Consider the following 13184-nt stretch of genomic DNA (forward strand, 5'->3'; position numbering starts at 1 on the left):
GTAAGTTTGCTGATAATTGTTTTACTACAAGGATTTTAGGGAAATAAATTATGCCCAGAGATGAAACTTTGTATTGAAAATAGAGACTGATCCTTTCATGGTAAAATAGAAGAGGAAACAAAGGTAGGTACATATTTGTACCGTGGCCTGCTGCAAGAGGACTCCAAGCAGGGTTCTGACAAACAGCAACTGCAACTTTTGAGTAGAACTCTGTATGCGTATGTGGGCTGGAACTGCACCTAAACCAGCCTGTCTACTGTGGATGCATTGCACCACTGTTATTTACACTAGCAAACAGCTTCTAATTAAGGCAATCTTTGTTGACAGGCTACTGCTGTAGATAAGATGCGAGAAAAGTATGCAACGGAAGTCTATTCAGTGAATATGGTGTATGTTTTATTCTATTTACAGTACATTTGTTATAAATATAATACATTTCTTGAAAAGCTTAATTAACTTGAGTAGATTTTTTTTAAAACAGATCAACTCAGTTGTTATAGTTACATAATAAAGTGAATGACAATCTCATGGTTGTGTAATAGTGCATTCTGTATCGAGATGAATGAGAAAACAAACTGGTTTCAAAATTATTTTCAGAACATCTTCGGTGAAGTTGTGTGTAAGCCATAAGGCTCACTGGCTATCAGAACATGAGGACACAATAACAAAGCCCCAAACTAATTTTAAAAACTGAAAAGCGAAAAAAAAAACCCAAACAAAAAAACCCCCAGCATAAATTGTATTTAACAACCTATCAAACTTCACAGTAAGGCTGGCATTTCTGATGAATAATGGCTTAAGTCAGGAAAAAAGACAACAAGGGTTGTCTTCTGAACTGTCTTTTAATATAGCCACAAAATATATTTAAAACATCATGCTGGAAGTTGTAACAGCAGTCAAGCTGCTTTTTTATTATTATTTGGACAGAGCCTGGGATACACAAGTTAATTCAAACGGTTTTATAAGGGGTATTTTAGTTCAGTGTTATGAGTATAAATTACCAGAGATGCAAGAGACATCAAAAAGAATATATGCGTTTTCTGTCCAACGTGCTTTGCCTTAAGAAACAAAATGGCAAGTAGTCTGAATATTTTGCTATTGTCTCCTACACAATCTTTTGTAACAAGTTAGATGTTGGGGTAACATTCCAAAACTGGAATAAATGTCAATCCGCAGAATAAGAAAAATCAGATTCTTTTGGTTTTTAGTATGATCTTTTAGTAAGTGGTCAAATGTTACTGATGATGATCAGTGCTGGCATGGAGTTCTGCTGACTTGTTTCAAACAAAGTAACTTGGTCGGCTAATTTGGCAAATACTCTGTGAGTTCCAAGATTATAGACTCCTGTACGAACAAAGCAAGCTTTCAACTGCAAGCTGTAGACCTCTTGGCTTTTAAGCTGAAGTTTGTACTGTGTTTGCCCAAGCCACGTGAAAGAACCATGGATTTCTAGTGCTTCTGGACTGAAAGAGAGAGAGGGGGAAAAAAAATAAATAAGGTATCTACTTTTGATCCTCTTATGCTTAAGTGTCTACCAAACATGCACCCATTCAAAATGACAATCCTACGAAAAATTTTACTTCACTGTGTAATATGTTTCCTGTATTAAGTGGCATGCAAATGCACTGCATCTCTGGTGTTTTGGCTGTCTGATGTTTTTGAAAAGTGACCAGATGAGCTGACTAGTGCTCAGCTCTACATTAATTCTATTAACTCATTTATAGATTAGTTCTTTACAAATTGTTTAATTGCGATTTCCTGGCGGACTACTGTCCTTACTATCTTCTATCTGTCAACATTTGTATTAAAAGCCTGGCACGCTGAGTTTCATACCCATCTGGTTAAATACACCGGGCAACCCCTTGGCACTGGGCAAATGCATTCTGATTACATTGAGTTTTGCTAAATCTGTCCCAATTATTGCCCTTCAAAATCCATCTCTGAGAAACTTCTAAAAATGCCTAATTGGGACCGTTACTGAGAATACTATTCAGCTATTTAATTACACTAAGTCAAGTTTGATGACAATCAGACTTGAATATTTTTTGGTATTCAACCACTTACACAGATTGTGGAATAAGATATTCAAAGAGAATAAAATTATATACAGAATTCAACCAGCTCTACTATACGTAGTGCATCAAAGGTATCTGATGTTTGCCTCTTTTTATGCAACTTTTATTTTAAAAATCTCATTATTTGTTTTTAAATGTTTTTCCCCAATGTTACTGATAATTTTGAACACAGATGAATTGCTATATTTCCAAGTAAAAACTATAGTCATGTGCAGCAGTGGATAAAATCTAAGAACTTGTGATAAGTGCTGTTAAAGAAGTTATACTTTTTGTTAGGATGAGAAGTAATTTGTCGAATTTTGTATTGCTTATCCTAGAATATGGATTTCTACACAGTAATTCTAACAAACGTAGCAATTATCTACACATTTTAGAAACAATGCACTCTTACTGTACAACATTTTAAAAGAATTTTAGATGAAAGTAACTATATTTTAGGATTTCAAAAGATAACTTTTGTTACCATTGAGAAACTGTGTTAAACAAAATAAATTTTTTAATGAAAACAGCATCCATTGTTGATGTTCCTCTCATTTTGCAGAAACTTTCATTGTAGGAAACATTTCCCCAAAACAAGGAGATTTAAACAGCAAAAAATAAATATTGTTGTCTCACTTTTCTTTATAATCCAGTCATTACTCCCAGCCCGCTTGGCAATACAATCAATTTCTGTTTTACTTCCAAATGAACATGGGTTTTTGAAAAATACTCAAATTGATTTAATTATGCTCCCATTGAGATGAGGAGAAACTCCCACTGACATCAATGGGAACACAGTGAGGATGAAAGTCCTATCCTAAATATTTGATACATTTAATACACATTTGATAAAATGATGTAAATAAAATCAGATTAAGAGATCTCAGTAGCAGTAAGTGCTCACAAGAAACATCAAATTGGTTTTAATTTAACATTTAGAAGTTTACTACCTTGTTGTTTTATGCCGCAAGTCAATTATTACATCAACATCAGCCTCAGAACAATTGGAAAGTAGAAGAGTGACAGGTACTAAACAAAGGCTGCAAGAGAAAAATTGTTTTACAATGCAAGATTTATACACATCACTGGTCAGTCTTGAGAATTACAAAATGTAACAAATCTATTTAAAAAAAATTCTTATGTCCTTAATTACTCAATCATATAAACATTAAAATACATAGCGGTATTTTGTATGACATTATTACAGTCTAATATCAGCTCTTACATGCTGTCAGATAATCATTTTGACTTCTGAAAAAGGAAATTCATTGAAGTATATTTATGATTGTGACCTCAGAGAAAAAAATTATAAGTCAGTGTTGAAACGATCTCCTCAGTTTGTCTAAATGAGACCTGGTAAAGCAATAGTTCAGAGCATAGCTTGATTTTTGCAAGCTTTCTATAAAATCATGTACAACAAGGTGCATTAATACAAAATTTTAGAATGTGAAAACATTTGACCCAACATGCTGGTCTAAATTTTGACTTGCTGCAATATCATCTTTACACCTTCTCTCCATATACTTCTATGCCCTTCTGCATATCGTTGACTAAAAGGGCTATTTAAACTATTTGTTTTAGTGGCCTGAAGAAATACAGGCATTTTAGCCAGGGCAGGTGTACAATGCTCAGCTAAAGCTGAAGAAATATGGACATTCGAGTCCAACTTATTGCATGTTTTTTAAAATGTAGGCATTGCTTTGTATTTAATATCCTGAAGAATTCTACCCAAATACGCTTATTAACACTAATGCTTTTATACAGAACACTCCTTCCAGAAGGATCCCATAGCACCTTTATACACAAACTTTTCAGGGTCGTGCCCCCCCTTACTCCTGTCTGTTCCCCCTGGCCCCCGGGAAGGGTAACGGAGCTGAGGCTGGGTCAGGAATGGAGCTTGGCCGGAGATGGGGCCAGGAGCAGAGCCGGGGAGCTGGGGCAGGGCCGGGATCACAACTGGGGGGCGGGCTGGAGCAGAGTTGGGGGAGGAGTGGGACTGGATGGTGGCTCCCTCCCCAACCCCCGTATGGGGACTGGCCTGGGTCCCGCCGTACCTCCGAACGTTCCTCGGCAACCCCCTAGAGGGTCGCGCCCCATAGTTTGGGGACCATGAACTAGCAGTATCACTTCACCACTGAAATGCATCACTGGGATTGCTTAGCAGTAAACACTTTAAGACAGGAAGTAAAGAGTGCCTTCAAGACTGACCACTGCAGGGGGAATTTAGGTAGTAAGCACATAACTCAAATTGGAATATGACCAGAATTAGACCCTATTTGAATATGTGGAGGCTCTCATAATTAAAACAATCATTTTTGCACATCATTCCGCTTATGCTAGTTAGTTTCAATTCAATATCTATTGTACTAGTGTAAGAATGTAATAGTTAAGTTGTCAAAGCACAACAAGGAAATGTATACATTCTAAAAACGAAACATTTTTTGCTACAATTAAATTATTATCAAATTTTGTAAATAAAATTTCAAAGCAATAGAAATTTGAAACCTAAACTAGTTCCCTTTATTTTTGTAGTGTAATGCTCACCAAAAAAAATTGACAAGACTGCATAACCACAAAGTAGAAGCTACAGGAACACAATTATCAAAATGAAAAATCTTGTGTACAAGTGCTTTAGTTCATTGTTACTACACTAAGTCTCCAATTTCAGCCATGTTAAACATCCTCTTCCTGCAATAGTTTATACCTAACCCATGTTAACATTTAGAAAATTTGGATATGGATATGCTACTGACATAATAAATAAAAATTAATAACTAGAGCAAGAAGTTATTTGTTCATTCAAATATTGTCATTTTGCAGCATATAGTATTCATTTTCAACCCACTTAATGATTGTTTATGCTGTGATTTTCTCAGGCTGTGAAGACAGATATTATAGATTTCTTCATCATTACTTTCTTAACGAGTTATCTAACTTAACATTCCCATTCATTTTTAAAACTAAATTATCTATAGGAGAGGTAGTCAACAGGCAGACCACGGGCCAAATTCGGACTACCAGATGCGTTTGAACGGACCCCCAAACCTTTTAATTTTATCATTGTTTTTTTATTATTATTTTCTCTGGAGTCTGGACCTTGACCAAGAAACCTGGATCTTGATAAAAAGTAATTGACCTTTCTGATCAATAGTACTTCATTTTCATTTCATGTGTCCCATCTTCAACTGCTAGAAAATGCTATTGTGTTGCAATTTTACCAATACATTTACAAAAAAAAATCATTTTTTTGTTTTATAGTTATATAAAATGTTTGTGTTGAATTTTTCCTTGCTCATGGCAATTTTTCCTTGTTTTATCACTTTATTTCATCCTTCCACAGAGCAATATCTAAAAAGGATTTTTGTTAAAGAAATGGGGAAAAAAAATAGTTTCCTAAAGGAATCTTGAAACAAACATTAATCAAACCTTTTCTGATGAAATGAGTGATTAAAGGACTCTGGATAATGAAGACTAGTCTTGATAAGGTTAGAAAGCTGTTCTGGTGTTGGTCTTGTGGGTAGTGAAGTGTTTTCTGGTCGAAAAAACTTTAAGAGAACCATTTCTGATGATTCCTGGAACACACAAATATTCAGACAACTTCATTTAAAATACTCTTATAAATACACTAACACGACACACTGTATAACAAGGGATTAACCAGACAGATGTTAACTTGCAGGTACCATTTTCTCTTAAGAACTGTAGCTTCCAACAGATTACACTACTGTGTCACAATGTTTACAGGAGGCAATTAAGGAAATTACTGTGTCTTACTGTTTTAGGTGCACCACTTCCTCAATTCTTATGATGGGGGTGCTATATCACAGGCAAACTATTAAATTTTCTTCTCCCAAAACTGCTTTTTTAAACCAATGTGTTAAGAGTTCTGCAAATATGTATTACTGGTAAGATAAAAATAGAACAATGTTTAGACTGCACCAAGTTCATCTTGGGGTTTCACAAAAATCCAAGCAGATACAGTGAAAAGTCTATCATGGGGAGGTTGCCACCAAGGAACTGTAGGTAGCCAGGAAAACCCCAGAAGTGGGTGGCACTGGGTGGGAAGGGAACATGTGCTAATACAGTACATCTCTAAAAACTGGAGCCTAGTAAGCTCCTTCAAAAATGAAAACTACCTTCCCCTCCAAAGAGTGGAAAGCCTAAGGGAAGGCAGGTGGTGAAGTACAACCTCCAGGAGAGAGGGGATTAGATGATGTGGAAAGATGTAACTTCAGTGCATCACCCTGACTGCATCTGGTCCAGAATCTAGATCAGGGGTCGGCAACCTTTCAGAAGCGGTGTGCCGAGTCTTCATTTATTCACTTTAATTATAGGTTTCACGTGCCAGTAATACATTTTAATGCTTTTTAGAAAGTCTCTAAGTCTATATATTATATAACTAAACAATTGTTGTATTGTAAAATAAACAAGGTTTTCAAAATGTTTAAGAAGCTTCATTTAAAATTAAATTAGAATGTTGATCTTACGCCACTGGCCCGCTCAGCCTGCTGCTGGTCTGGGGTTCTGTTCACCTAGGCCAGCAACAGGCTGAGCGAGGCCTGCGGCTGGGACCCCGGCTGGCAAGGGGCCGGTAGCTAGAACCCCAGACTAGCAGCGGGCTGTGAGGGGCCGGCGGCCAGGAACCCAGTCCGGCAGTGGGCTAAGCAGCTCAGCCCGCTGCCACTCAAGGGTTCCATCCGCCGGTTCCTGCCAGCTGGGATCCCGGCTGCCGTACCTGCTCAGTCCACTGCAGGTTTGGGGTCCCAGCCCTGACTACATACAGTGGGTACCTAACTTCTCCCTGGTTTTGGCCCGTTCTCTTCCTCTCTCTCTCTGCACTGAGCTGAGAGTGGGAGTGCACTGAGCACAGGGCTGGGGGTTGGGGTGTAGGGTCTGGCTGGGAGCTAGAATGAGGGAGGGGGCTCATGGTTGGGGCAGGAGGTTTGGGTGTGGAGTGCTTACCTGGGCAGCTCCCATTTGGTGCGAGGGGTGCAGGTGGGAATGTGGGGTATGTGTGCAGGTGCTCCTGTTTGGTGCTCAGGGTGGGGGTGGGGATGTGGGGGGTGCATGGGGTATGGGGGGCGTGCAAGAGTCAGGGCAGAGGGCTGGGGGCATGTGAGGGGGTGCAGGTGGCAGGGCATAGGGGGCCTGGGTATGTGAGGGGGTGCAGGTGGCAGGGCAGGGGGGGCCTGGGTATGTGTGGGGGTGCCAGTGTCAGGGCTGGGGTCGTGGGGGGGGGTGAAGGAGTCAAGCAGAGGACTGGGTGTGTGTGAGGGGGGTACAGGGCTCAGGGCAGGGGCTGGGGGGGGAAGAACGGGGCTGCAGGGCTCAGGGCAGAGGGCTGGGTGTGTGTGTGAGGGGGGGTCAGGACAGAGGGCTGGGGGTGTGGGCTGGGGTCATGGGGTGATCACGGCAGGGGGCTGGAGGGGATATGCCCCGCTTCCATCCCCTCCCCTTCCCCAAGGCCCTGCCCCCGCTTCTTCTCTGCCTCTGCGGGGAGCAGCGAGCACACTGACTCCGCTCCTCCCCCACCCCCTGCCTTGAAAGGGCCATCAGCTGATCGGCTGGCAGGGAGGGAAGGAAGGAGGAGGGGCAGGAACCCAGCACACTCTGGGAAGACCCAGGGGAGCCAGCAGGACCAATCTTCTGCCCACTGCCCCCACAGGAGGGGGCGGAGGGTGGAGAAGAGCAGGCCGGGCCAGGCTGGGCTAGGCAGGATTTTTAATGGCACGTGGCTGCCTGCCGGGACCCTGGCAGGCACCAGCGTGCCATTAAAAATCGGCTCGCATGCTGTCTTTGGCACGCGTGCCATAGGTTGTCGACCCCTGATCTAGATGATATGGTACTTGTCCAACACCATCCAATCTGTTATCTACTCCAATCAAAAAGTTACTTATGAGGGGTTAGCTTTCCTCATTCACTTATGAACCGTTGATGCAGAGTCGATAATTAGTGACATAAAATGCATTCACAGTAATGAACGTAGGCAGCTGCTAAATATAAGGAGTTGATTGATGAATCCCATTTCTGCACTACACTTAGAAACAGTTACAGTATTCTTAGCTTATTGCTGCGCTTGTGTCAACAACTTATATTACAATATTTTCTTAAAATACTGAAGACAAAACACTATGAGAAACACATTGAGATTGTGACTTGTGTCAATAAAAGATAGCAGGGAAAATCCCAGCCCCCACTGAAGTCAATGGGAGCTTTGCCACTGACTTCAATGGTGTTAGAATTTCAATCAGGAAATTTAAATAATTATTAATTATTTGCATTATAGTAGCATCCTCAGGTCTGGTTGTACTAGGCATAGGTCATCAGATGACAGCATATGCTTGAAAAAAATTAAGATTATGCCCTTTAAACCAAAACTAATTCACTGCACTCAGACCAGCAACCTAAATGCTCAAGAAGAATACTCTTATTAACAATGGAATATAGTTGGAAACTATCTTTTTAATTCAGTTGGCATTTCTGGTCCTGCTGTAATGGAATCCATCTTGCTGAAAGGTGACACCATGTATAACACTAGCTATATTTAAAGACTATATGACTCCATGGAGGGTGGGGACGGAAGGTTAGAAGATTGATCTAATTGGGGAATATTCAATATTATCTTGGATAGCATATATCAACACCCTAGAAATTGCTCTTCCCCCTAAAGTCAGTTACCTGTTCCAAGTCCTCCCAATCAGAATTCCCGAGTATTTTTTTAAAACCCTACAAAAAACAAATATCAAAATTTATCTGAACAGACAGACAAAAAATAGGATAAGTTACAGAAAAACAGGTAGACAAAGTAAGTCTGGCATCATTACATTTCATTATTTGATTAATTTAACATGTTTGAAACCCTTAGTTCAAAGCAACATTACCTTGGTGCTGAAAGACTGGCAACAGATAGAAATTGGACAATTTAACACCCCAGATTTAAGATTAGTCTTTTGGTTCCTAAATAAAACATCACTTTGACAACCCTCTTTGTACCCAGAGGATGAAGTACTGGCTACCCTGAAGTCATGGCAAAACTCCCATTGACTTCAATAGGGCCTGGATTCCACCCATACTTTTTATATTTGGGCAGAAAGGCTTTCAAAACACAAGCACTCAGAGTGCTGCTCTACACTAACAACATCTCACTGAGTTTCCTTTTTAAGCAACCTGGAAAGTTTAGGAAAATCTAGATAAGAAACCAGACAATTAGAGACACAAGGTGGGTGAGGTAATATCTTTTACAAGACCAACTTCTGTTAGTCCAATTAAAAGATATTACCTCACCCACCTTGTCTTTCTAATATCTTGGGACAAACAAGGCTACAAACAACACTGCATAAACCACACAATTGTCAGCTTGTAAGAAAAAGTGGCACCTTAAAGGCTAAGATTTATTTGGGCATAAGCTTTCGTGGGTAAAAAAACCCCACTTCTTCAGATGCATGGAGTGAAAATTACAGATGCAGGCATAAACATACTGGCACATGAAGAGAAGGGAGTTATGTTACAAGTGGAGAACCAGTGTTGACAAGGCCAATTCAGTCACGGGTGGATGTGGTCCACTCCCAATAATTGATGAGAAGGTGTCAATACCGACAGGAAAAATTACTTTTGTACTGAGCCAGTCACTCCCAGTCCCTATTCAAACCCAAATTAATGGTGTTAAGTTTACAAATGAATTGTAGCTCTGCAGTTTCTCTCTGAAGTCTGTTTTTTTGTGGAAGGATGGCTACTTTTAAATCTGTTATTGAATGTCCAGGGAGACTGAAGTGTTCTTCTACTGGCTTTTGTATGTTACCATTGCGGATGTCTGATTTGTGTCCATTTATGTAGAGACTGTCAGGTTTAGCAAATGTACATGGCAGACGGGCACCGCTGACACACAATGGCATATATCACATTAGTAGATGTGCAGGTGAATGAGCCCCTGATGGTGTGACTGATGTGGTTGGGTCCTCTGATGGTGTTGCTAGAGTAGATATGGGGACAGAGTAGGCAACGGGGTTTGTTACAAGTTAGTGTTTCTGTTGTGTAGTGTGTAGCTGTTGGTGAGTATTTGTTTCAGGTTGGGGGGCTGTTTGTAAGCAAGGACTGGCCTGCCTCCCAAGGTCTGTGAGAGTTAGGGATCATTTTCCAGGATAGGTTGTAGATAGATGATGTGTTGGAGCGGTTTTAACTGGAGGTTCTATGTGATGGCCAGTGGTGTTCTGTTATTTGCCTTGTTGGGCCTGTCCTATGGTAGGTGACTTCTGGGTACCCGGCTTGCTCTGTCAATCTGTTCCCTCAGTTCCCCAGGTGGGTACTGTCATTTTAAGAATGCTTGATAAAGATCTTGTAGGTGTTTGTCTCTGTCTGAGGGATTGGAGCAAATGTGGATGTATCTTAGGGCTTGGCTGTAGACGATGGATCGTGTGATGTGTCCTGGATGGAAACTGGTTCTCCACTTGAAGGTAACTCCCTTCTCTTCATGTGCCAGTATGTTTGTCCCTGTATCTGTAATTTTCACTCCATGCATCTGAAGAAGTGGGGTTTTTTACCCACGAAAGCTTATGTCCAAATAAATCTGTTAGTCTTTAAGGTGCCACCAGACTCCTCATTGTTTTTGTGGATACAGACTAACACAGCTCCTCCTCTGATACTTGGAATGAATATCAATAATTCTGTTAAAACAACGAGAACCTTTGTATAAACTCAAAAAAAAATCTTCAAAACAAAATATTATGGCTAAAATATACTCTAGTGCTAATTGCACTAACTTTCTCATGTAATCCCTTTCATGTAAATTTGATAAAACAGATTCATACCCAGCTTAAATAAATTCTGGCTACTGACTTAAAAAAACCTCACAAATGTTTTGAACTTTAAATCGTAACTGTCCACTCCAGAACTAGTGCGTAAGCATCTTCTGAAGAAGCAGGCAGAATGGGTTTTTACCATAAATGATATGAATGGTGGGAGTCAAAGAAGATGTGGAGAATCAGGATCATTTGACTTGTTCTAAATTACAGTTTTTGAAAATGAGTCGTTCAATATTACAAGCCAGCACTAAAGGAACCAATTACATTACCTCCCACAATTACCCTCCTAAAAACCAATGAGAATGGGAACATTCAAATATAAAACAACTACTATTCCTCTTATTAACTGTGAAAATAACTGCTGCATCAGAACGATGAAGCTAAGAAATCCCTTTGTTAGGCAAATGAATCACAAAAATTGGGAAATCCCATCCATGAATGTTAGCCTGAAAAAGGATTCATATAATTAACATTGGAAACATTGTTACCATTCAACTTCAGATTAACTGAAAAACACATTTTTAATTTTACTGAGAAAAATGTAAAGAACTTTGCTAATACCTGATCTCCGTTGCTTGTATTTCAAATGAGTTTACCCTCACCTGTACTACTAATGACCATGTACCTTGTGCTGGTTTCTTCAGCGTGGTTTTAGAATGTTTTTTGCAACCACACTACAATCTCCATCCTACATTGAATATTGGCTTATACAAAGTCTAAGAATTAGTGTGTTCAAACCAAGTTTTAATTGTTAAGTCAGCATTAAAGCAGACTTGGTACACTTGTAAAGGTCTCCCAAGTGTCACAAGGTGCAGCTTTTCAACAAGATGGGTGCCAAAAGGAGGTAGAATCTTTTTTTAAAAACACATTCACCTTCAACTATTTAAATCAGTTTGAAGTTTTTGTTCAATGAACATGATCTCAAGAGGTGTTGGGCACCTTCAAGTCTATAGATCTCAATGGCAATGCCTCCCAGTCACTTGGCGATGTCTATGTGCTATTTACACCTTTTCCAGATAATGTTAAACATACTTGTTTTTAAAATTAACTGATGTATTTAGCAAAAAGAATACTCAATATAAGTTTACACAAGTCTCATGCAGTTCCAAGGAAAAAAATACATGCTTTTAGCGGAGTTTGAAAGATTGAGATAAATAGGAAGGCTGCAAGGACTGCAAAGAGAAGACTCTTGAGCCAGCTGAATACGGCTGTACAGTGGGACAGAGGAAGCATGAGCTAGAGAGGAAAGGAAAAAATCCCAGATTTTAAGTGACAAAGTGCCAGTGAGAACAAAAATAAAGGGATCTGAAGAAACTGGAAGTATCGGGAGAATCTGATTAGAATCAGTGAGCTCTCATTTCAAACCTCAGATTAAAGCTATTCCTCCCCTGATCGCTGGGCCTACTTTTTTACTCTCCTGTGTTAACTTTAAGTACTATTCATAGGAAATAAAGGCTCTGTGAAAGGTGTTCTACAAGATTGCATTGTGTACTTTGCTCAATCCTAATTTAAAATGAATACTTTTTACATTATTTATCTGGAAGAGTAAACACAGACAGGATTGGTGTGTCAAATTCAGCTGTATGCCTTTAGTGTGAGATTATGAGAGCGATTGGACTCTGAAAAGTGCATTTTTTTAAACTATTAAAAACCAAACTCAGAGGAACCCATTTTACTGGTGTGCCCATGTTGTAAAGAACCCTCTAATAAACATTGGTATATTAGTATACTAATACCCACAATATAAAAATGGCAACCTCAAAGTATGTCTCTCGAAATGGGTACTAGAGGGGTAGATCTCCTGCGTTCTTTCCGTAGCGACTGATGACGTAAACCAAAAGTGTTGATTTGTAACATCTTCTTTCTTATAAATTATGTTTAGCCTGAACACCCCATCATTGATACCCAATTTCATCCTCTAATTTCCTATCCCATATATGAAGCTTCACTGGCACAAGCTACCTCCTCCCTCTGATAGCTATGAAGTGACTATTCGTAAGTTACCAGCTTTTGCCCCAAGGTTCCCTTCTCTAACCAAATTTCTCCAACCCAGTCTTTGGTCTTGTTTAGACTTGGATTTAAAGAGGTGATATTAGCATGTGTTAGCTAACATGTGTTGACACATTTTAAGAGTCTACTATAGATAAGTATCAGAGGGGTAGCCATGTTAGTCTGAATCTGTAAAAAGCAACAGAGGGCCCTGTGGCACCTTTGAGACTAACAGAAGTACTGGGAGCATAAGCTTTCGTGGGTAAGAACCTCACTTCTTCAGATGCAAGTAATGGAAATCTCCAGAGGCAGGTATATATCAGTGTGGAGATAATGAGGTTAG

The 13184-nt window shown here is 39.7% G+C and overlaps 1 protein-coding gene across 8 annotated transcripts in view; it reads right to left on the reverse strand.

Moving 5' to 3' along the window:
* Window positions 1-374: 374 nt before the first annotated feature.
* The window catches only part of TRAPPC8 (trafficking protein particle complex 8), a 108394-nt gene continuing 95584 nt past the window's right edge, over window positions 375-13184 (reverse strand). For 4 of the 8 annotated variants that reach the window (XM_034762829.1, XM_034762828.1, XM_034762826.1 and 1 more), the window contains 4 exons: window positions 8733-8780; window positions 5481-5626; window positions 3005-3094; window positions 375-1463 (listed from right to left, as the gene is read on the reverse strand). In XM_034762829.1, the coding sequence (XP_034618720.1) occupies window positions 1229-1463; window positions 3005-3094; window positions 5481-5626; window positions 8733-8780 (519 nt within the window). In that variant the 3' untranslated portion in view covers window positions 375-1228. The remainder of the gene's footprint in view (window positions 1464-3004; window positions 3095-5480; window positions 5627-8732; window positions 8781-13184) is intronic. The other 4 variants (XM_034762831.1, XM_034762832.1, XM_034762827.1 and 1 more) reach the window with 1 other exon arrangement.

This window comes from Trachemys scripta, chromosome 2 (genome assembly GCF_013100865.1).
Source record: "Trachemys scripta elegans isolate TJP31775 chromosome 2, CAS_Tse_1.0, whole genome shotgun sequence".
NCBI lineage: Eukaryota > Metazoa > Chordata > Testudines > Emydidae > Trachemys > Trachemys scripta.